The sequence below is a fragment of the Cuculus canorus genome, chromosome 27 (assembly GCF_017976375.1).
Source record: "Cuculus canorus isolate bCucCan1 chromosome 27, bCucCan1.pri, whole genome shotgun sequence".
NCBI classification, from domain to species: Eukaryota; Metazoa; Chordata; class Aves; order Cuculiformes; family Cuculidae; genus Cuculus; species Cuculus canorus.
In genome coordinates, this window is record NC_071427.1 from 7,009,887 (window position 1) to 7,030,661 (window position 20,775).

A 20,775-nucleotide genomic window follows, 5' to 3' on the forward strand; every position below is an offset into this window, starting at 1 on the left:
AGACCTTGGAGTTCAGATGTAGCCATGGTGAGTCACTCACGACCCCCCAGTCACTTCCATTTCAATCCTTTTCAGGTTTTTGAACTTTGTTTTACTTCCTAGAAATACTCAGTATTCCTTCAGCCTCCTGCAGCCGTAGAGTCTGGAAAACTCTGGTCTCTGGGACAGTCACAGACTGGAACACACTAGTTTTGTTTATTTCTTTGGAAGCACATAAATCCGAACACAGCAAAACACATAACGTGGCATCATACAGCAGTGCAGGTGTGCCATAATGGAACACGTTGAGTTAATAAACAAACAGGAAGGTGCTTGGTACTGCGCAGAGCTCAGCACAGCTTTGTCCCTTTCCTCTCTCACATCCACACGCCATTCACCATCTCGTGTGCGTGCGCGCGCACACACACACACACACGGTACTGCAGTGCTGGGAGCTGGGGCGCTTAGCCCTGTTCCTCCAGGAAATGGCTTGCTGGAACAATCTAGCCATCCTGTTCAGAGCTGTTGAGCAGTGTCCCACAGGGATCTCTGGCTCTTTGGCTCAGTTCTAAACCATCTGGCTGTGAATTAAATTGAGGTTTGTGTATCTTTAATCTGCTGTGCTGGGATGCGTTTCCAATAAGCTTGGGAGTGGTGGAGCCCAAGCTCCCCCTGTGCTGATCCTCTGAGGGATCAGGCATTTACTGATGTCCCTGTTATACAGAAATGAGGTGCCTGTGATGCTCTGAACACCACTCGTGCTTCCCTGGCCAGAGATTTGCCTCTCTCTTCTCCTCACTGTCTGGTTGGGATGGGCTTTTCAGACCTGGGGCAGAGTGAGAGGTGGCTGGTATCCAGCATCTCCCTGTGGAAGGGTATGGCTCATCATTAGAGAGCACCTTTGGATCTGTGCGATGTCTTAGAAGCAGTGGGCTGCGAGTTGCTGCCTGTGGGGTGCCCGCTCATCCATCCCTGTCTGGGAGTAGTTGTTCCTTGCTCACTGCATGCCCTCCCAGGCCGAGGAACCAGAACGCAGCCCAGGTACAAGCAGGGGAATAGAGGGAAATGGCTTTCAGCTCTGTCTAGGCTTAAAATCTACTCGTTTTTCTATGCTTCAATGCAGAAAAATCTTGTAGCTTTAAAAAAAATACTTGGGCTGGTCTTGTTTAACCCGTTAAGTTCCTTTGCCAGCAGAGGTAGTAGATTCACGTTGAAGGGTTAGAGCTTTACGAAGCAAAAAAGCTGCTTGCATGGGCAGGGGCTGCGACTCAATTCAAGCTGTGATGCTGCTGGAAAGAGGAGGCATCTCCCCTGGGTGACCTGTTTCGTGCCCAGCCCCATCTCAGGACCACCAAGGTGTGGTCCTGGACCTTCAGCCTAGATTTTTTGGGGACCAAATGTCTGTCAAAAACTAGAAACCCTGAGAGATCATGCGATGCTGAGGACTCTGCAGCCAGGAAACCTTGACCCTGTGCTCACTCGCAGCCTGCAGTTGCTCTTTGTGGTGGCTCCTGCCAAGTAGAAAAATGCCCATGAACACAAGCAGCAGTGCAGGCACTGTCAGCAGAGTCAGGAAAGGCATTGCTGGTGAGTCCTGGGTTGCTTCGAAGTGCTGAGGAGGCAAATTCATGTCTGGACTTTGGGTGCCCAGAACAGTCAGTTATAAACAAGGCTGGCTCTGCATGGATGGCTCTTACCCAGTGACACCAAACCCAGTGCTCCTCTGTCTGTGTTGCCTTCCCAATGAGGTGTTCCCAAGGCTGGCAAAGCCAGCCTGCATCCACAGTGCTTGGTGTTGTCCATCTGTCCCTGCAGTGCCCATGCCTCACTGCAGTGTCATACTCCTGCCTGCTGTTGGGGAACTCTTCCCTGTGTCACCTGCTGGCAGCCCCTTCTCCCCTTCCAGCCACGTCCCACGAGGACGATTAGATCCTATGAAACCTCCTACCTTGATTTCTGCAGTAGAGGCATGGGGTTAAGGTGCACAGCAAAAATTAAGCCTGTGACATGGCACGGGCATGGCAGAGCCCTGGGTTCCTTCCCAGTCAAGAACAAGTGAAAGGTCTGCCCTGCTCAGCTCCTTCCCAAGAAATGTCCTTCCTGGGCTGAGCAGGGGCTCCCAGACCGACCCGATTTTCCGCATCAGGAGCGAAGGGGCTCAGGGGTTTTGTGTGAAAGCTCCAGCCATGCAACAAGGAAATGTCTGCAGCTGCCACACCAACCTCCCTGAGCTGACTGCAGCTCCTTGCTGTCCTTCCCCACCCCTCAACATCCCAACTTTCTGCATTGCTGCGTCCGGGAAGAGTCTGGATTTGTCCCTTTCCTTCATCCCAGCATCCACAGGGGCTTTGTTTGGTGGCTTACTTAAACCGGGGCTGCTGCTCGCTGAGCCTGGCTCCTAGGGTTTGGGTAGTAGCAGGTGTGGATGCGTTGTTGGATGGCTTTGTGTTGTCTGTGTCAGTGGTGGGGAAGTGGCTCTCGGGGTATTCCTCTGCATCACTTTGCTCTTCTGATGGGCTGCGGCAGTGGAAAGCGTTGCCTTCTGCGTCTGACTGGCCCATGCTGCAGCTCCGGCTCCGCTGCCCCTCGCTCCCCTCATCGCAGAACTGAGCTTCGTCTGTACTGGTCTCGCTCTCCTGTTTTGTTAGCTGGGTTTGTGGGCCCCCATATGCACTGTCCTCCAGCTCTGAGTCTGAGTCCACAGAGCGGTCGCCGGACTCTGCAGGCAGAAGGAGCTCCGTGTTATGCTCTTATGCAGCACCACAGCATCCACAGGAGCTTTATTCACCAAACTTGTGGTCTTCAGGACAGGGCAAGGCTGTGTTATTGCCCCACATTTCCCAAGGAAGCTGTGCCTACTGCAGAGGAGCCACCAGCATGCTTACCTGTGAACGAATCAGGGCTGTAATCCAAATTCCCCTTCTCTGAAGGCAGTTCCAGGTAGGGGACGCTGCCGGGGGGAGCTGCAGGCTGTGAGCCTGCACTGGCCTGGGAGGAAGAGGTGAAATAGTCAGGGTAGGGAGAAGAAGAGAACTTTCTCTGACCCTGAGAGGTGGTTCCAGAAAATGTTCTGTGGAGAAATGCCATCTTCTTGTCCCATTGTGAGGGTGTGGGGGCTCCACCCCACTACTGCCTGTCTCACCTACTGAGGCTGTGCTTTTGGAACAGAACATCACTTGCAAGTGAACTGGGGATGCATGTGGGGATGTGCTGAAGCAAGGCGGGTTTCCTAAGGGAAGGAAACCTGACTGGCGCTGCACCATCCTGTGGCAGAGCAGGGATGGAGAACATCACTGCCGGGATCCAAGGGCCCGGTTAGGAGAGTTGGGGGTGTAAGGTCTGCAGGGGAGGCTACTCTAGCTGATCTGCTCGAGGTTGCCAGCAGAAGCTGGCTGCCTCCAGGAAAGCTGGAGAAGGACTCTTGGTTAGGGAGTGCAAGGTTAGGTTGAGGGGGAACGGTTTTAAGCTGAAAGAGGGGAGATACGAGATCTTAAGAAGGAATGTCTTCTGGTGAGGGTGGGTAGGCCCTGGCCCAGGTTACCCAGACCAGTGGTGGCTGCCCCATCTCTGAAGGTGTTCAAGGCCAGGTTGGATGGGGCTTGGAGCAACCAGATCCAGTGGGAGGTGTTCCTGCTCATGGCAGGGGGTGGAACTGTATGAGCTTTGAGGTCTTTTCCATCCTGCACCATTCCATGATTCTATGACTTTGTTGGCTCTGCATCCCCTAAGAGACTCCTACCAGGTCGGAGCAGCTGGCTGGCTCCTCCTTACTGTCTGTGGTGTATTTGCCCGAGTCACCCATCGCTGCAGTCTCCTTGGTCTCAAAGATGGTTGAATAGAAGATGATGAGCGCCTCAATGATGCGAGCTTGGTGGGGATAGTCAACCAGCGAGGACAAGGAAATAGTGGCATCTGTGGGCCTTGGGCGCATCAGTGTTGGCCCAAAGACAATGCCGAGGTTGCTTGAGGTCATCTTGTTGTCCTGTTCCACTTCCACGATCCTGGCGCGGAAGAGGAACTTGTGAGAGCAAGCAGGCTGGCAGGCAAGGAGAAGGGGTGGGAAGGACAGGCAGGGCTTGCCCAGCCTGGTGCATCCAGGCTGGAGGAGATGCTGGGCTAGCAGTAAAGGGTCATGCAAGTTTTGTGAGTGGCACGGAAATGGCTGCAGGTCTGGATCTCCCTCCCTGCTCCTGGAAAGGGCCGGGCTGTCCCTACTGCCCGTGTGAGGCCAGTTGGGAGGCTGCAGTCACCTTCCCACTCTAGGGAAGGTGACCCAGCCCCCGTGTGGGCCCTGAACCTGCCCTTCTCACCTTCTCAGGTGCTGCAGGAGGTACTGGAGTGTGGCCATGTTCTCCCAGGGAAGCTCCTTCAGCAGCTCCTTCAGCTTCAGCACCAGGTTCACCACCACCTTGTCTGTGTCAGCTCCTTTGTCCATGAGCTCAGGACCCCCTTTCCCGCTCTTGCCTTTGGCCTCGACGCCCTGTAAGCTCTCCTTGGCCAGGCCCATCAGCTCGTTGTACATGCGGAAGGGCATAATGGGCTCTGGGAGCTGCAAGAACAGAGGGAGATGGGTGCTGGAGAGCCATGCCTCCCGGTCTAGTGGGAGGCTCACCCCTCCATGAGACCCAGACTTGCCCTATGCTGTTGAGCTGAGGAAACCTGGAGCCTTTCTACAGCAAGGAACCATCCCCAGGGCTTGCAAAGCACGCTCCCCAACAGGTAATCTTTATTTATCCATCCCTGAAGCATATAAATCCAACCTCATTTGTCCCAGCTAAGTAGTACCTGTGAGGTTCAAGTGAAAAGCATTACTTGATCAATCTGTGCATGCTCTTTGCTGGTTTGGTACCTCCAGGTGAAGGTTGGGTTCCCTAGAAAAGCTCTGACCTAGGGTGGGCTGAGCAGGTCCTGCAGCTGGAGAGGTGGTTATAAAGAGGGCAGGAATGAAAGAGGGCAGGAATGGAATGTGCCAGGGTGGGGAAGGCAGGATCTAACCTACGTAGCCTGCAGCAAAGGTGGGGCTGTGGTTAGGTGGAAACTCTTGCTTTGAAGTTTGTACAAAGCAGCCGGAGCAGGAGTTGACTAATTGGTGGTTTTGTATTTTTGCATGGCTGGCAATGTTTTCCAAGCAGCTGAAGCAGATGTTTTTGGGGACAGGCTGCCTCTTGCAGCAGAGCGAGTTCCCTCCAGGCCACCCCTCTTCTGGAGGGATTTTAAACCCATTGCTCTGCAGGAAGAGGTCAGATTGTTGCTCAGGGCTGGTTTCTTCCTCTCTTTCCGCTCTCTTTTTCTTCTCTGGAGAAGCCGCAGAGGCAGAGAAGTTCAGAGCCCTTCTTGCTGCACCAGGAATGTTGGGACAAGGCTCCCTCCTTGAGCTGAGCTTCATGCCTGAGGTAACGCATGAGAGCCCTCCCGGAAAGGCAGCGCAAGAGTTAAGCATCGAGACTGCAGTGCAAAAGAGAAGCTGCTTCCTCTCCCTCTACCTTGTGGTAGCTCCTTGGAGGATGTGGGTGACTCTGCCAGTTTTTGAGTTTGCACTTTGGCATTTGGAGAATGGCTGTGAGCAGGGCATAGCGCCTGGCTGAGCCCGCCAACCTGAGGGGCATAGTGCCCACCCGAGCCCACCAACTCAAAGGGTACAGCACCCAGCGAAGTCTACCACAGGGCTCTGCCAAGGGCCAGAGTGCTGCTCAAGGACACAGGAGCTCGGCTCTGGCTCTGCCGAGCGGAGCGACCTTTGCTGTATCACTTCCCTTTTCATGTACCCAGTTCCCCAATTGCAAAGGGGTGGGGGGACTTAGTGCTTCTGCATGTTGTTTGTCTGTGGGTCTGAGTGCTGCTGCTGCAGCGATGGAGGAGCCACACGCAGCAGTGGCGGGGGAGTTGTGTGAGGGCTCAGCGAAAGCAGGAAACCTGTGGTTGGCTCAGCAGAGGCATGGGGTGAACCCTCTTCCCCACTCCTTCCCAAGGCCCTGCCTCCTCCATCTCCACCGCTGAGCTCCCAGCTGGGAGGGACCCCTTCACCACCCACAGTTGCCCCTTCACCACCCATGGTTGTCCTCTCACCACCCTCAGTACCACGGGTCAGGTAGAACAGCAGCCACTGAGACAGCCGGCATCACTTTGAGAACAAGGCACGTTGTCTTTAGGGAAGTTAGTTCTCTGGCCATCTCTCCCCTGCCTCTTCCCCAGCAGAAGGTGTCACTAGCACCTTACCTGTCTCAGGTAGAGCTTCAAGACATTGCTGATATCATGTGGAGAGGCCTGAGACAGCTCCACCAGCTCTTTCCCGTTCTCAAATGCCTGGCAAAGCTTCTCCACACGGGTCTTGACACCATTAACTCGGTAGATGCCCTGTTAAGGAGATAAAAGTGGAGCTGAAGTGAGGAGACATGTTCTTCGCGTTTGCTCAAGACAGTGAGCTTCTAGCTTCCACCCTCTCCTTTTGAAGTTGCAAATCTCTCTCAGCAGTTGTTCTGTGACACCCCCTTCCAACTCAGATGTCATTCCACAGGAAAAAGGGAGGCAAGAGAAGCGAGGTTCCAAGATCAGAGTTTGGAGGATCAGGGCCAAGTGGTTTCCTGCCTCCAGTAATCTGAAAAAATGAGCCTGTGGGTTTTCACAATGAGGAGAAGCTCATTTCAGGAGAAGGCAGCTGAGCTGAAAAAGATGGAAGAGAGAAGAGAGAGTGCGTCACCTTGGTTTTCAGTGCCCGCTTCTCAATCTCTGAAATGCACTTCTTGATGATGAAGGGGATTCCATCTGAGCTGCTCTGAGAAGCCTTTGTGAAGTCTTGCCCAAAAAGCTGGAGCTTCCCTTGGAGCTTCTTGTGCCCACATTGGATCGCCAAGGTTTCCAGACACTTCTTGTGGCAGGCCAGGTAGCACTGGAAAACACAGGGAAATGCAGGAGCGTGTGGAGCGAATCACAGGACCCTAGGCAGTGGTGAGGTCACCCTGTTCATGGGACATGTCCTTCCACCCACCGAGCTCTCTACCCACGTCTCCCAACTTTACCTCCTCGCATTCTGCTCCCTGGAAGTAAACATAGCTGTTGCACTCCCGACACTTGGAAGGGGTACGGAGCTTCCTCAGCCGATGAGTCTGGGCAGCCTTGGATAAACCAATGTTTCGGAAGGGCCCTGTTGGAGCTGTCATCTCTGGGGTCATCCCATTGATGCCTACAAATAGAACAAAAACACAGCTGCATCCTGGCTTCTGAGGAGGTAGGGCAGAGAAGAAGGGTCACTATCAGAGATTGGACAACCAGCTGGATGCACCAGTGGTTAGAAACATTGGGATTAACCCACACTCTGAGGTGCACAGCCCCAGGTCACCTATTCCCACTGGTCTGAGCAGACCTCATCTCTTGGGAAAGGAAATGCTATTGGGCTCCTGGTAAGGTTACCATCATTTCAGATTGGTTTCCCTCCAGAACTACTAAATTTGAGCAAAGGCAGCATGCTGTTGGCTCTGCCATGGCATGTAGGCATCATCTGCTGTGCTGTCACCTACTCTGCTCAAAGGGGGTGGTGTTCTCATCCTTCTCCTCCAGCTCTTCGCTGGAGGACATGGTGCCATTGGAAGACAGCCGTTGGAGTTTGTGGCTGAATTCACCTGCCAAAAGAAAATCCACAGGGCAAGGAGGTTACTGGCAGAGTTGTTCCTGTGTGTGCTTTGATGCTTGTGGCCAATTCCCACAAGCAAGCAGTTGTGTGCCTTGAAAATGAGAAACTGGGATCTCACAGCGGCAGTGTGTGCTGGTACAGTGCCCTGCAGTCGTCCCATCCCATCCCATTCCATCCCATCCCATCCGAAACAGAGACCAGAGCAGTTATTTATAACACAGTGTTATCACAGGGCAGGTAAAAAAGAGAAGTGTTGGGTCCCACTGCACTCCAGTGCCCTGACTGTGTCAGAGGGGAAGGACCACCTGCCCCAGGCTGCTTTCAGAATCTACCTGCGCTTGAATCCAGGCTGCTGTCAGCTTCCGTAACAGAGGTTGGCCAGGATTTATGGACCTGGTGTCCCCTCCCACCTGCGGAGGAAAACAGAAAGCCGATTTGAGATTGTATCCCATGCTCAGAAGAGAAACACAGAGACGAGCTTAGACTCTGGGACACACTGAAATTCCTGAAGGAAGCTGCTTGATTTCCTGTTGGCAGCTTGGTGAAAGGGTTGGGATGCCTTCAGGAACACATCCAGCAAGGGAAGGAGGAGGTGGGAAGATGGGGAATGAGCTGTTAGCAAAAAACCCCATGGATCTGATTGTTCATCCTTCAGAGAACTCAGCTTGCAAGGCTTCAAGCTGGTCAACACTGCTGCAAAGGGAATCCCTCCTTGGTAACCATGGAGATCTCACGCTGCTCCAGTTTGGGGGAGGATGCTGCAAGTGCTGCTGTGGGGACGGCGATGCAGACTCCTCTGGGCCTACCTCTCCGCTCAGCTGCCACTGCCCTGCTTGGCTGCTCCTTAGCTCCTGCCCCTCCTTCCAAGATGCTCCCATCCTTGGGAATCCCAGCCCCATCTGAGCCAGCATTCGTTGAGAAGTCATTGGCATTGAAGCTGCCTTTGCGTGTTCGAGTAAAGGGGGACCTGGTGGGCAGAAAGAAGGAGAAAGGGGAATGTCCAAGTGGATGAGAAGGAAGGACACTTGGAAACCTTATTCATGGCTGCTCTCCACTTGTCTTGGGATTTACAGTCCTCTCATAAATACTGGATAGCCAGACTCATCCATCTGAGAGGATGTGAGGGAAATTCCAGCTTGTTCGGCCCCAGCTTTCCCAGCAGGAGCTGCCTACATGCACACAGAAAGCATGGTGGGTTCCGCAGGGGAGCTCAGTGCCAGCCTGGAGGAGGCTGTCAGTGACAGAGATGAGTGTAAACCAGGGCAGATTCCCCTTCTCCTCTCCTACCAGGTGTTGTGTGACACGTAGGGCTCAAAGTCGTACTGGGTTTCAGGTTCATCTCCTCGCTGCAGCTGCCTGACGTGGGAGGCGTACTGCTGCCCGGGGTCATAGAGCTTGCTGCTCTCGCACAATGTCTGGAAGTTGACAGGCAGTGGAGCCGTCTGCATGTGCATGATCTGGTAGAAGGAGATCGTGGCCTGAAAATAACGTAGAGAAAATCAGATGTGACCTTTCTGAGGCTAATTACAAGGAAGAGAGAGACAAGGAGCTCCAAGTTAGATGAGAAATCAGGAGCAGAGAGTGGTGCTTGGTCTGCAGCCTTGAGCTTTGACTTTTCATAGAATCATAGAATAATTAAGGTTGAAAAAGACCTCTAAGATCATGCAGTCCAACAATCAACACAACACCACCATCCCTACTAAACCATGTCCTGAAGCACCACATCTACGTGTTTTGAACCCCTCCAGGGATGGAGACTCCACCACTGCCCTGGGCAGCCTCTGCCAGAGCTTCACTACTCTTTTCCATGAAGGAATATTTCCTAATATCCAATCTAAACCTCCCCTAGTGCAGCCTGAGGCCATTTGCAGAGCACAAGGGAGTGAGGAGAGCTCTACATCCACCTGGACCTTATCTGAAATAGGGGCAGCCGAGCCAGGTCTGCTGGGGAAGCAGCTCTGACTCTCCCAGTGCAAGGTATGGCCACCTCCTGCCTCTGGGCTATTCCAAGCCAGCCCCACTCACCGTCTTGATGACCTGGTCACTCTGTTTGATCAATTCATGGATCTGCCTCAAGGAGTTCACCTTGGTATCCTCCAACTCCTGCTTCTGCGTATTTGCATCTGCAACGCAGGTCCGATACGTGGCCATCGCCTCTTCTGCCTGCAAGTTGGAAGAGCAAGGAATGGAAGCAGTTCACAGGTAAGGAGAACAAGAACAGCTCTCTGCACTTGGACCCCATTCCTCCAGGCATTCCTGCACCATGTCCGAGGAGCTGTAGGGAGCTCAGTTCAGTCCATTCAGCTCGGGGCTGCCCCTGTGCTAGGACAGCACAGAGTGAAAAGGTTTAGATGCTCAATCAGCATCCAGAGCTGTCACGTTCCTACCTTGTTCTTGGCTTCCTCTTCCAGCCGCCTCTTCTTGTCCAGGGCTTTGGTGGTGATGGCGCTGGTCATGTTCTGCTGCTCCTCTTCTGCTTTCACAGCCATGTACTTGGCCTTGTCGTGCTCCTCGCTGCGCTGCATGTAGATCTGCTTGGCCTTGCGCAGGTTGACCTCTGCCTCTTGCTACCAGTGAAAACAGAGGGTGAGGACCTAACTCTGCAAGGGCATCATTATCCCCTACAAGCTCCCCAGGGCTCCTTTCCTGGCCACTGCACTGTGTGTTTCCCATTGTCTCCCAGCACAGCAGAGGTGCACTGGGATAAAGCACCTAATGCTGCTGGAGAGGGGCAAGGAGACGGTACTCTCAGAGGGGAATGTGCCATGGGAGTGCTCCAGGCTGGGCTCGGGGAGTGCAAACCCCTGCTGCACATCCATTTCTCACCAGCTTCCGCTGCGCCCGGTGCCACTGCTCCTTGATCTCCTTCCTTCGTTTTTCATGTTCGAGGCGTCTCACTGTCAGCGGCTGCATTGGGAGGGAGAAGCAGCCCCCACAGTGGGCTGAGCAAAATGCTCGCTTGCTCTTCCCTTTGCAAAAGGCTTTGCAAGGAGAAGTTCCTTGTGGTGGTTGTTATCATTCCCCAGCACATTTGGGCTGGGTTACAAGGGAGGACTTGTGTCAGGAACAAAAATCAGCAGCCTAGGTGGGAATGACCATATGCAGTTTCCCTCGAGGCTGAGCTAAGGGCCACCCTTTTCAATGCCAGGCAGTCAGCTCCAGAGAGCAGCACTCCCTGCAAGATGGGTGCAGCATGGTCTGTGCTGGTGGGGAATGTGGGAATGCAGAGGGGGCTCAAATGAGGTGGAGGTCAATAAGGAGGTGCTGTTTGATTTGCCAGAATTGTGGGGTTTCTCCTAGACCCTGTCTCTAACCCCTCAAAGGACCTGGCTGAGAGTTTGGGTTCATTGATCTGCTGAGGCCAGAGCAAAGCCACAGAACACCGAGCCCAAGTGGTGGTTGAGCCAAGCAGCCTCTGGAATCCGGTTTCTGGAAGAGCTGCCTGAGGCAGGAGGACTAAGAGACCACCATCCTCCCTCACTGCCCAGCCACCAGGGAAGACCCTTTGGAGATGACCTTTCATCCTCTCACCTGGAGGAAGGTTTGGTGCTGCAGAGTGTTGGCAGCCTGCAGAACCGACGTCCCGTGCTCCATATCCTGCTCCAGGGCCAGCAGGTAGATGGACAGGAAGGGCATGTTTGTCTGAAATGAGAAAACATAGCACTCGGAGCCCCGGCACCACAGTGCAAACCAGAGGAGATGTGTCCTTTGGTGCTGCATTCAGGGAAGAAGAGACAGAGGCTAAGCTTGGCTGCCTGCAGCTGGTAAAAGCCCCATCCTGGAAGGAGAGTGTGGTCACAGGCTGCCAAGGGACTGCCCAGAGGGAGGTCAGAGGAGGCTGGAAGGGCCCTGTAGTGTCACCTGGCCGGTGTCTGGGCTGGAGAGCTGGGGCCAAGCGCATCTGTTGTGTGAGCGTGTCCAGGTTCTCCCTGCTGGCACACCTGGCTGGGCCAGGACAAAGTTCTATCTGCCAATGGAGGAGCTTTTGGAGGGTCTCAGCATTATCCTTTGCTTTGGTTTGGACACGTGAATTTTGCCAAGCAAAGAGCTTTGGACAACTGGAAGCTTGTTCTCCTGAGCTCTGAATCTGGATCCTGCGAAACAAGCTCTCCAGGGCTGCTTGCTCCTGATACAGCCCACCACCCTGGATGTTGGGTGGCTTTCAGGACCTGTGGGCTTACCTCTTGACTGATGGTTTGCTTGCAGCTGTTTGCCATCTTCTGAAGCCCTTTGGCAAACTCCATCTCTAGAAGAAAAAGGTTGGAAGTGAAAGGACATAGGAGACACAAGGATTTCCCTGCTGATTGGATTCCTTTTCATAAACAGATCAGGAACTTCAGGAAGGAAAGTCACCACTGTCCTCACAGTGCCCGACTCCCTCAGCCTCACACATGCGATTGTAGAGGACCTCAACCTGTTGTGATGCTGCTCCAAGGAGCTCAGCCCCACCCTGGAGAGGACCCACCTGCTATCCACCCCATCTCACCCAGTGTGGTCCTTTTCTCCAGATACCCAATGAGGTCCTTCATGTACTTGGAGATGTTCTTGGCATACTGGAGGGCAGCATCTACACCACCCTCGCAGCGCTGCAGCATCACATCAACTTCCTCGGCAGGAGGACGGCCTGTGATGGGGCGAGGAGGAAGGCGGGGAGAGAAAGAGGAGAGGCTGAGTGTACCACTGTGTCCAGTGACCTGGTCCCTCCAAACGAACTTTGAGTTCCCAGTGTTCCCAGTTTTGAGCACTGGAACAGCCAGGAAAACCCCAGGACAGTTTAGCTCACCCCTGAAAATGTCCCTGTAACCGTGCCAGCATCGTGCTCTGCTGGTGTCCCACCAGCACTGCCTTTCCTCAGCTGAGCCAAGGAGCCGTGTGTGGCTCAGAACTGGGAAGATGCTGGTTCCTGCTGGCTGGTGTTCTCAGCCAGGCACCCTACCACCCCAAACCTTGCACCCAGAATGCTCCCCACTTACCCGTGTCATAGCTTTCCATGCCCGAAGGCATGCCGTCTGCTCCAGGCCCGGGGATCCCCCCGTAGAGGTTCTCCATACTCTTTGGGAATTGGGAAAGAAAAAGGACTGATCAGACAAGAGGTCAGGGAGTGGCTGGAGGGGCTGGTGAGTGGAGAGAGAAACCCAGAGCTGCTGGAGCCTTTCTGCTTTTGCTGGAAGCTTCCTCTGCCCAGCCAATGGCTCTACAGGAAGACCATGAGCTAACAAGAATGTTGCTGGAGAAATACCTTGCTCTGTGCACACACCAGCCCAGGGCAGAACTAGGAAGTGCGACCAGAGCCCCGTTCTCTGCCTCTTGACAGAGCTCCTCCTTCCCAAGCCACCTTGCCCTTTGGATCAATCTGCCAAGTGGCTTTTCCCCTTCTTGGGAAGGTGCTGAGGACAGGACCAAGCAGGCAAAGCCTACACGCAGTTCCGATAGGTTTGGAAGCGAGATGGGAATCCCAAGTCTAGGGCCGATCCCAGCTTCCTGAGCCAGGTGCGAGCATCTCAGTGCATCTCGAGACCCATGCGATGGGAGCAGGCATCACTCACCTGGTTCTGGTCGCTGGGTGGGATGGAGAGGATGGTGCTGCTGTCCACCTCTCCCATGAGGAACTCGGACACGCTGTGGTGAGAGGAACACAATGGATTCAGCTAAAGGAGAATGGGCAGTGACAAGCAGGGACCTGATTTCATTGGGGTCAGCTCAGCTCCACGTGATGTGGTCTTGGCAGTTCAGGTGGAGAAGCAGAGCTTGGCCCAGCACTGAAGAGGGGCCAGGAGATGGAGTCTGAGGGCTTGAGCAGGCTTTGGGCTGCTGGAGGCACTGCTAGTGTGAGCAGCAGGAGTGAATCTGCCCTCCCCATGGGGTTTCCCTGGTCCCCACCACCCCCAAACTAGTGGGGCTGTGTGTGGGAATGAGGGGATGGGGAAGGAGGGGAGATGTGTCCTGGCTGGTGGGGCTGATGGAGTCCATCAGGGCACCTTCTGTGGGGGACAGCTGCCCGAAGTCCCTTACGTGCTGCTGAAGGACACTGCAATTGTCTCCACGGCCTTCTCAAACTCCCGCTTGTCTGTCTCATTGTTGGATTCGTAATGGAAACCTGGAAATGTGGAATCCCTGTCACTGTGAGCACCTGTCCCTGTGTCCAGCAGGATGAGGACCTGCTAGATTCCACCTATCTCAGCTGTGCCGTGGGGCTGGATCGGGCTCGAAGGAGCAGCAGTGAGGAGCAGATTATCCCTACAGAGGATGGACTTTCTCTAGTACAGTGAGGTGCCTCTGCCACCCCATTTCTCCCAGGGCTGACTTCCCTGCCAGCATCACTTGGCTCATGTTTCTCTTTACTCCCATCACCCTGGGCTGGAAAAGTGCTGCCAACTGTGGACCTGTTCCACTGCCTCCACTCACAGCACCTCTTAGAGCTCCGGGCCTGGGGTATGATGGCTTCCTCCAGGGCCCAGGGCCGAAAGAGGAACCACCAGTGGCAGCAGGAACCAGCACAGACAGCTCTTGGCAGACGCCCAGGACAAGAGACACTCATGGTGCCTTTGCATTCAGCAAGGGTTGCTGGGTGGACCCTGGTGCCTTTTGGGTCAGCTCCTCTGAGCCAAGACCCCCACTGCCTGGGGGCGTGGGCAGCCTAAACTCCCTCCATCCCAACCCCAGCCCCACAACGGATCTCCTGCCACCCACCACGAGGCTTCCTGTCCCCTCGTGGTTGCTGTTTGGTGTCCAGGAAGCAGCACGGTGACACAAAATTTTGTACTCTGCCTGCGGTTAGCACAGCCGTCCCCCTCCTTGCTGGTGTAACTGTGGGCAGGAGGTGGTGTCCCAGCCAGGATCTGGGCTCCACAGAGCCCGCTCTGATAAACACGCAATGCTGCCAGGAGCAGGGTCTGATTATTTAAGTGTTTTTCCTTCAGCTCTGCTTGGAAACCCCCAGGCAAGAGTCTGGGCTCTGTCATTTCTGACACTGCATTGTAATTAACACCAAACCACAGCAAGCAGGCAGCTGATGCCTTCATCCCCTCAACCCATCCATGGGGAAACTCCACTCCCAGCAGCCCCCATGAGCTCCCTGGGCCCCACATATCCCAGCCGGGAGCAGGAAGAGAGCAAGACAGAGCTCCCAGCCCTGTTGTCTCACCCTTGACTTTGGAGATGAGGGTCCCGGCGGCCGTCAGGGTCTCCAGGGTGTTGAGCAGTGGGTACTTGTTGATGACCTGGCGCAGGATGCGCAGGGTTTCACCCAGGCACTCATGGGCCAGTGGCCGCTGGGGCTCCTTGGCGTCTGCAAGAGAGGGGGCTGTGCATCCCTGCCCTCCTGAGACTTCTGTCCACCCCTCACCAGCCACATCCCAGGCAGGGTCCCACCAGGCTCCCAGACCGTGCAGCCCATCCCCTTGGCTTCAGGGCTTCCTGGGGCTGGCATTGCACCCTGCTTGGCCAGCACTTCCCCAGTGCTCTCCTTCCATCTCCACCATGACTTAACTACCCAGCACGGTCCCTGTCTGGCGCAGGAGCGTGTCTGGGGCAGCCTGACCTTTCAGGCATGTTTTCCTCAATAGTAACTTTTTCCCTTGAAAGCAGTTTAGGAATTTCCTCCTCATTTCCTTCCCTTCCTCCCCACCAGACAGGCACTCCCAGCTCTTGGGAGTGATGCAGCGGGTCTGTCAAGCTGCTGTGCTTCGTCCAGCTGATCTTACCATGTCCCATGGAGACCTTCCATGGGAATTGTCCTTCCCTGGGCCCCAGCTGCCAGACTGGTGGTCCAGTCCCGCTCTCCATCAGCATGGGACTGGGTGCCGGCAGCATTGTTAGGAGGCGGGGAGCCTCCAGTAGGGAAGCACTGGGATGGGAGCTTGGCCCCCACTGTCTGGCTGGGCACACCCCCCAGCTCCGGGTCAGGAAGGAGTTTCCTCTGGCTCCTCTCCCATTTCCACATCCTTTCCAAAGTAAGGAGACCAACGAGGCTGGGAACAGAGCTGGGAATGTGGTTGGATGGGTGCAGAGGAGAACTGCACAATCCCAAAGCACAGTGTGTTCCACAGGTCAGCCCCAACCTCTGTCTGTTTCTTCATCAGCCTAGGGATGGCACTGTCTGGGTGTCCCAAATGGGGTCCAGCAGCAAGCATGGACCCAAGTGGGGATGGCAGCAGGACAGTCGCTCAGGGCTGTTTTCTCCCTGCCCAGCAATGGCCAGACCTTCACAGGGACCTGGAGGCATCGATCCCACTGTCCACCCAGCACTGCAGACCTTTGCCATGTCCCCACCAGCCCCACCGTGGATCTGGCTACTGATCTAGCCATGGGTTCACCACTGGCCATGCCATGGGTCTGGCTGCTGGCCTGGGCTGCGCACTGCTGTTTTCCACAGCAAGTGGGGATGCATCAACATGTTTGTAAAACCATTGCCAAAAACACACCATCATGTGACACACACACACCCCCTTTGCCACGGGAACCACGAGATTGACGCCATCCCCTTTGCCTCCTTGGCCAGGAATGCCTGCCCAAAGCCCCCCCCCCAGCCTTGCACCCACACTGAGACATTGTCCCCATCCCACTGGCCAACCTGGTGAGGCTCAGCCAGTGGGTGGGGACCTGGGGAGCCATGCTGGGTGCCTTGCAGGGCTCTGGGGGCCCTGGCAGGCAGCTGGCACCGCCGTGCTGTAAACAGGAAAGCGGGTGGATGAAAATAGCTTGCAGGCAGGAAGCTGCATTATCCTGGTTCCGAGCTCCCAGCAGCCACCCGCCACCTTCTGCCCACGGCTGCCATGGCTTGGTACAGCCCCCTAGGGGTCCCAGTGCCCCACAGAGTGCCCCACTCATGGGCCTGGTCTATCCCTATGGAAGGATGCTCCTGTGCTCTTCTGGTTTGGAAGCACTGGGGTTGGCGTGAGCATCCCAGCACTCACCATCACGCAGCACCACATCCCGCAGGTTCTCCAGGGCATCAGCGAAGCGGGCCACGTCCGTCAGCAGCTGGGAGATGTCTTCAGTGTCGATGAAGAGGCCCTCCCCGCTGTCCACGGGGCTGTAGGATGTGGGGGTCTTGTGGCCCTTGGGCACAGCCCTGGGTCCCACTGCGGCCAGGGGGAAGCCAGCGGCACTGGCATGGCGGCTGAGGCTGGTGGGGCGCTTGAGGGTGCCCACGGCGCTGGGGCTGGTGCTGAGCTTGGAGCTGGTGGAGGGCAGCTCCCCCAGGCTGGAGCCAGGGGCCTCCAGACAATCCTTGCGGGACAGGTCCTGGGAAGCAGGGAGGAGTGTGAGACCCTGGCAAGGCAGCTCTGGGAGACAGAGGGCAGCGCCCTGGGACCCTCTGCTGTACCAGGGCTGGTGCTAGCCGCTGCGGCTGTGCTGTGCCTCAGTTTTCTCAGCTGGGTTTCCCAGCAGAGCCTCAGGGCTGTCCTGCCCAGCAGGCATGAGGCATAGCCCCCGGTGGTGGTTACATCCCTCGATGGTGGAGCAGGAGCTGTCAAGGTTCCGCACAGCCTGGCTGAATCCTCCATCCCTGCCACATCACCGGGAATAGCTGGCAATGTCCAAGGCTCCCAGTGGGTCAACTACCCCTAGCACAGAGTTTTCACAAGCAGCACTGGCTCTGAAACCACAGACCAGTAACTGGCTTGGCCCCCTCTCAGCCTGCTGGCCCCACAGCCCCCACTGGCCCCTCACAGCCCCCATGGGTCTAGGTTTGTCCTGGGGGCACACCTTAACCATATGGGTGATGCTGCCTTGTCCCCACCAGCACTGGCCGTGCTGGAGCTCCCCATGCACGGGGATGCTTGCAGGGCCAAACAGGAGCAGGATCTGGCCCCATGCCTCCCTTCCTCTTTTTGACCTGGCTGGGAGTCCAAGGCTGCCATGAGTGAGAGCAAAGTGGGGTAGCTCAGCCCCATGCGGCCCCTGGGACCGGACGGACACTGAGGGGCAGCAAGGGGGTGCACGAAGGCCCCTACCCCAAAATCATAGAATTAATTGGGTTGGAAGGTACCTCAAAACCCACTCAGTTCCAGACTCCTGCTGTGAGCAGGGACACCTCCCACTGGATCCGCTTGCTCCAAGCCCCATTCAATCTGGCCTTGAACCCCTCCAGGGATGGGGCAGCCACCCGTGCTCTGGGCAACCTGGGCCAGGGCCTTCCCACCCTCACAGGAAAACATTTGTTCCTAAAATCTCATCTCAATCTCCCCTCTTTCAGCTCAAAACCTTTCCCCTCATCCTGTCCCTGCACTCCCTGATCAAGAGCCTCTCCCCAGCTTTCCTAGAGCCCCTTTCAGTACTGGAAGCCACTCTAAAGTTTCCTTGGAACCTTTTCTTTTCCAGGCTGAACAACCCCAACTCTCCCAGTCTGTCCTAGTATTGGAGGTGCTCCAGCCCTTGCATCATCTCTATGGGGCCACCCCAACCTTTCAAAACCTGTTCCCCTCAGGATGCAGCAACCCAGAGACCCCACCCCTCCCCACCAGCACCCGTGGGGCTCACCCAGCCATACCATTAGCCTCACGGCAGGCGCGTGAGACAGTGAGTCCAGGGAACGATGGGGTGAGTACGTTTTCCCCGCCATGCGACGCCCCGCCGAGTAGGGGCTGTAGCTGTTTTTCCCAGCTGCCCGCCCGAGCATCCCTCCGTCCGCCACCCATAGGCCCTCGCGGCGTGGGGACAGGGATGGGGACCCCTTGCTAAGGTGCCTCCAGTGGGCTCTGGGGCCCCATCACTCCCATCCCGTCTTGCCCCATGGGGTGCGGGTGCAGCGCAGGCGCAGGGCGGGCAGTGCCACGATGCGCAGAGGATCCCTGGCCAGCCCTGCATAGGCAAGAGCTTCCCCCGGCACCCCAAGTGCTTTTATTGACCCCAAGTCAATAAAAACACCACGCGGCCAAGGCTGCCTGAGCCCAGTGTCCCCCCAACTACCCACCCCATGCCCCGGGAGGTTTGCGGGCTTCTCTGCCCTCCCTAAACCCTTGGCTTCAGCCCCCACTGCCGCGCTCCACTGACCTTCACCGCAGCCCCCTCTTCCTCCTCGGCCCCACTCGCCTCCTCTTCCATCCCCTTTGTGTGGGGCAAAATCCCACTCCACGGGACCAGTGAGCAGGGTCCTTCCTTGGCCTTCTCCTCACGGACCCCCTGGACATACCGAAGTCCCCATTCCCCCATGGTTCTTCCCAGCAGCTCTGTGCCCCTACAGCCCTCACCCCATGGCTCTCTGCAGCAGCTCCATGGACACCGTGGTCTCATAGCCCCCACTTCACAGCTCTTCCTGGCAGTTCCATGGCCCCACAGCCCCCACCCCATGACTCTTCCCAGTGGCTCCATAGCCCCATAGCTGCCACCCCATGGCTCTTCCCAGTCACTCCATGACCCCACAGCCCCCACCCCACGGCTCTTCCCAGTGTCTCCATGGCCCCCACACAGGACGCTCACCGGCAGTGTCTGTGGGACGGGGCTTCCTGCCCGGCTTTTCTTGGAGATGGAAGGTGTTTTCATCAACTCCCGCTTCTTCCGGGAGAACATAGTTCCTGGGGAGGTGGCTGAGCCCCTGCCCTGGGCACCCTCTTGCTCGGCTGCCAGAGCTGTGCTCCTCACTGCGCCAGCCACATTCGCGAGGCCAACTGTCAGGAGGGCGCGTGTGACGCTGCCTTATTTCCTCATCAGCTTCACAGGCAAACCTGAAACAGGAAAAGCCAAATGCGCACCCAGGGCATGAGGCTGGGAGGGGAAGAGGGGGTCCCAGCTGCCCCTTGGGGCCATGTAGATCTCAGTGGCCACTTACAACCAGAGAAGATGTCATCAGGGTGGTAGGTCTTGGTGGCTGTTGGCAGGGGGGTTGGTGCTGCACCCCATGGCTGCACAGAAGGATCTGGGGGACTCAGGGGTCACTTCCAGCCTTGTAGGAGGAAGCAGAGAAGACATCGTTGCTCTTGGGGTGGTGGATTGGTGGCCATTGGCAAAAAGGAGTTGGTGCTGCACCCCGTGACTGCGTGGGGGGCTTGGGGGTCACTTCCATCTGGAGAAGACACTCTCTGGGGTGGTGGGTTCTTGGGCGGGGGTTTAGTGCTGCACCCAGTGGCTGCATGGAGAGGTCTGGGGTGCTCAGTGGTCACTTCCAGCCTTGCAGGAGGCAGCAGAGAAGATATTGTTGCTCTTGGGTTGGTGGGCTCTTGGTGGTCATTGACAAGGGTGGGTTGGTGCTGCACCCCATGCCTGCATGGAGGGCCTTGGGAGACTTGGGGCCACTTCCAGCCTTATAGGAGGTGGCAGAGAAGACATTATTACTCTTGGGGATGGTGGGCTCTTGGTAGCCATTGGGAGGGGGAGTTGATGCTGCACTCCATGGCTGCCCCTTGGGGCTACAGAGGGCTCAGGGACATTTCCAGCCTTACAGAAGGTGGCAGATAAGGTGTCGCTCTCTGTGGCTGTAGCAGGAGGGGTTTGGTTCTGCACCCCATGACTGCACGGAGGGATGAGGGGCTGCAGGGCTGGAGTTGTGCCCACATGGGACCCCCAAGCCTCTGTTTGCCCCTTTTTGGGGTGGCCATCAGTCCCAGGAGGATGAGCCCCATCCCACGGGGCATTCCTGGAGGTTCTGGGTGTTGGGGTGCGTGGGGTGCATGGCTTGGGGCTCCCACTCATGGTGTGCTCCCAGCTCTGCCTCACCTGTGGGAAGTTTTGGTGTCAGGGTGGTCCTGGATGCCCCTCAGCCTGTGCCTCCACCATCCCCCACCCATGACTCTCCCCATCCAGGTAACATGGCCCCACCAGGGTCTGATCACCCACAGGAGCACCTGGTGAGGTGGTGGGTAAACCAGGCGTGGGACAGGAGACTGGGGGGGGGGGAGTGTGTGCGCGCATGTGGCTGTCCAGTGATGTGTGTGTGTGTGTCTCTGTGTTTGTCCAGCAATGTACGCGTCTCTGTGTGTGTCTGTGTGTCCGTCCAGGGATGTTTGTGTCTATGTGTCCATCCAGGGATCTGTGTGCCTGTGTGTCTTTGTCTGTGTGTCCGTCCAGGGATGGGTCTATGGGTCGGGCGGTGCGTTTGTCCGTCCAAGCATGCCTTCGTGTGTCCGCCCACGAGCATGTCCGTCCAGGGCTGTGCCCAGGGGTCGGGGATGCCCGTGTCCCCCGTTCTCCCGGTACCCCCGATGCCCCGGCTCCCCAGCTCGGGGTGC

General features: G+C 56.4%; 1 protein-coding gene across 3 annotated transcripts; it reads right to left on the reverse strand.

The window, feature by feature from the left end:
• Window positions 1-20: 20 nt before the first annotated feature.
• On the reverse strand, window positions 21-20,724 carry ARHGAP45 (Rho GTPase activating protein 45). Of its 3 annotated transcripts, none has more exons than XM_054050082.1 (23): window positions 19,031-20,724; window positions 16,522-16,852; window positions 14,751-14,894; window positions 13,619-13,703; window positions 13,153-13,225; window positions 12,580-12,658; window positions 12,093-12,230; window positions 11,788-11,852; window positions 11,138-11,248; window positions 10,433-10,513; window positions 9,994-10,173; window positions 9,632-9,769; window positions 8,894-9,084; window positions 8,413-8,573; window positions 7,939-8,016; window positions 7,494-7,595; window positions 6,996-7,159; window positions 6,677-6,865; window positions 6,196-6,333; window positions 4,290-4,528; window positions 3,719-3,980; window positions 2,865-2,967; window positions 21-2,698 (listed from the first exon to the last, which is right to left on the reverse strand). In XM_054050082.1, exons 1-23 carry the CDS (start codon window positions 19,118-19,120, stop codon window positions 2,340-2,342), a joined length of 3,501 nt encoding a protein of 1,166 aa, XP_053906057.1. In that variant the 5' UTR covers window positions 19,121-20,724; the 3' UTR covers window positions 21-2,339. The 3 variants fall into 3 exon arrangements, with proteins under 3 accessions (XP_053906057.1, XP_053906056.1, XP_053906055.1); XM_054050081.1 differs by lacking the exon at window positions 19,031-20,724 and adding an exon at window positions 18,102-18,988 and having other exon boundaries at window positions 8,930-9,084; XM_054050080.1 differs by lacking the exon at window positions 19,031-20,724 and adding an exon at window positions 18,102-18,986.
• Between the last annotated feature and the right edge of the window lie 51 nt (window positions 20,725-20,775).

Excerpts from the sequence above, each read along its gene's own strand:
- ARHGAP45 (XM_054050080.1), bottom strand. The coding sequence starts at position 18,230 with ATGCTCGGGCGGGCAGCTGGGAAAAACAGCTACAGCCCCTACTCGGCG. Across the intron at positions 16,853-18,101 it reads CGCCTGCCGTGAGGCTAATG|GACCTGTCCCGCAAGGATTG; the intron begins GTATGGCTGGGT and ends CCTGCTTCCCAG. Across the intron at positions 12,659-13,152 it reads CACCCAGCGACCAGAACCAG|AGTATGGAGAACCTCTACGG; the intron begins GTGAGTGATGCC and ends CAATTCCCAAAG.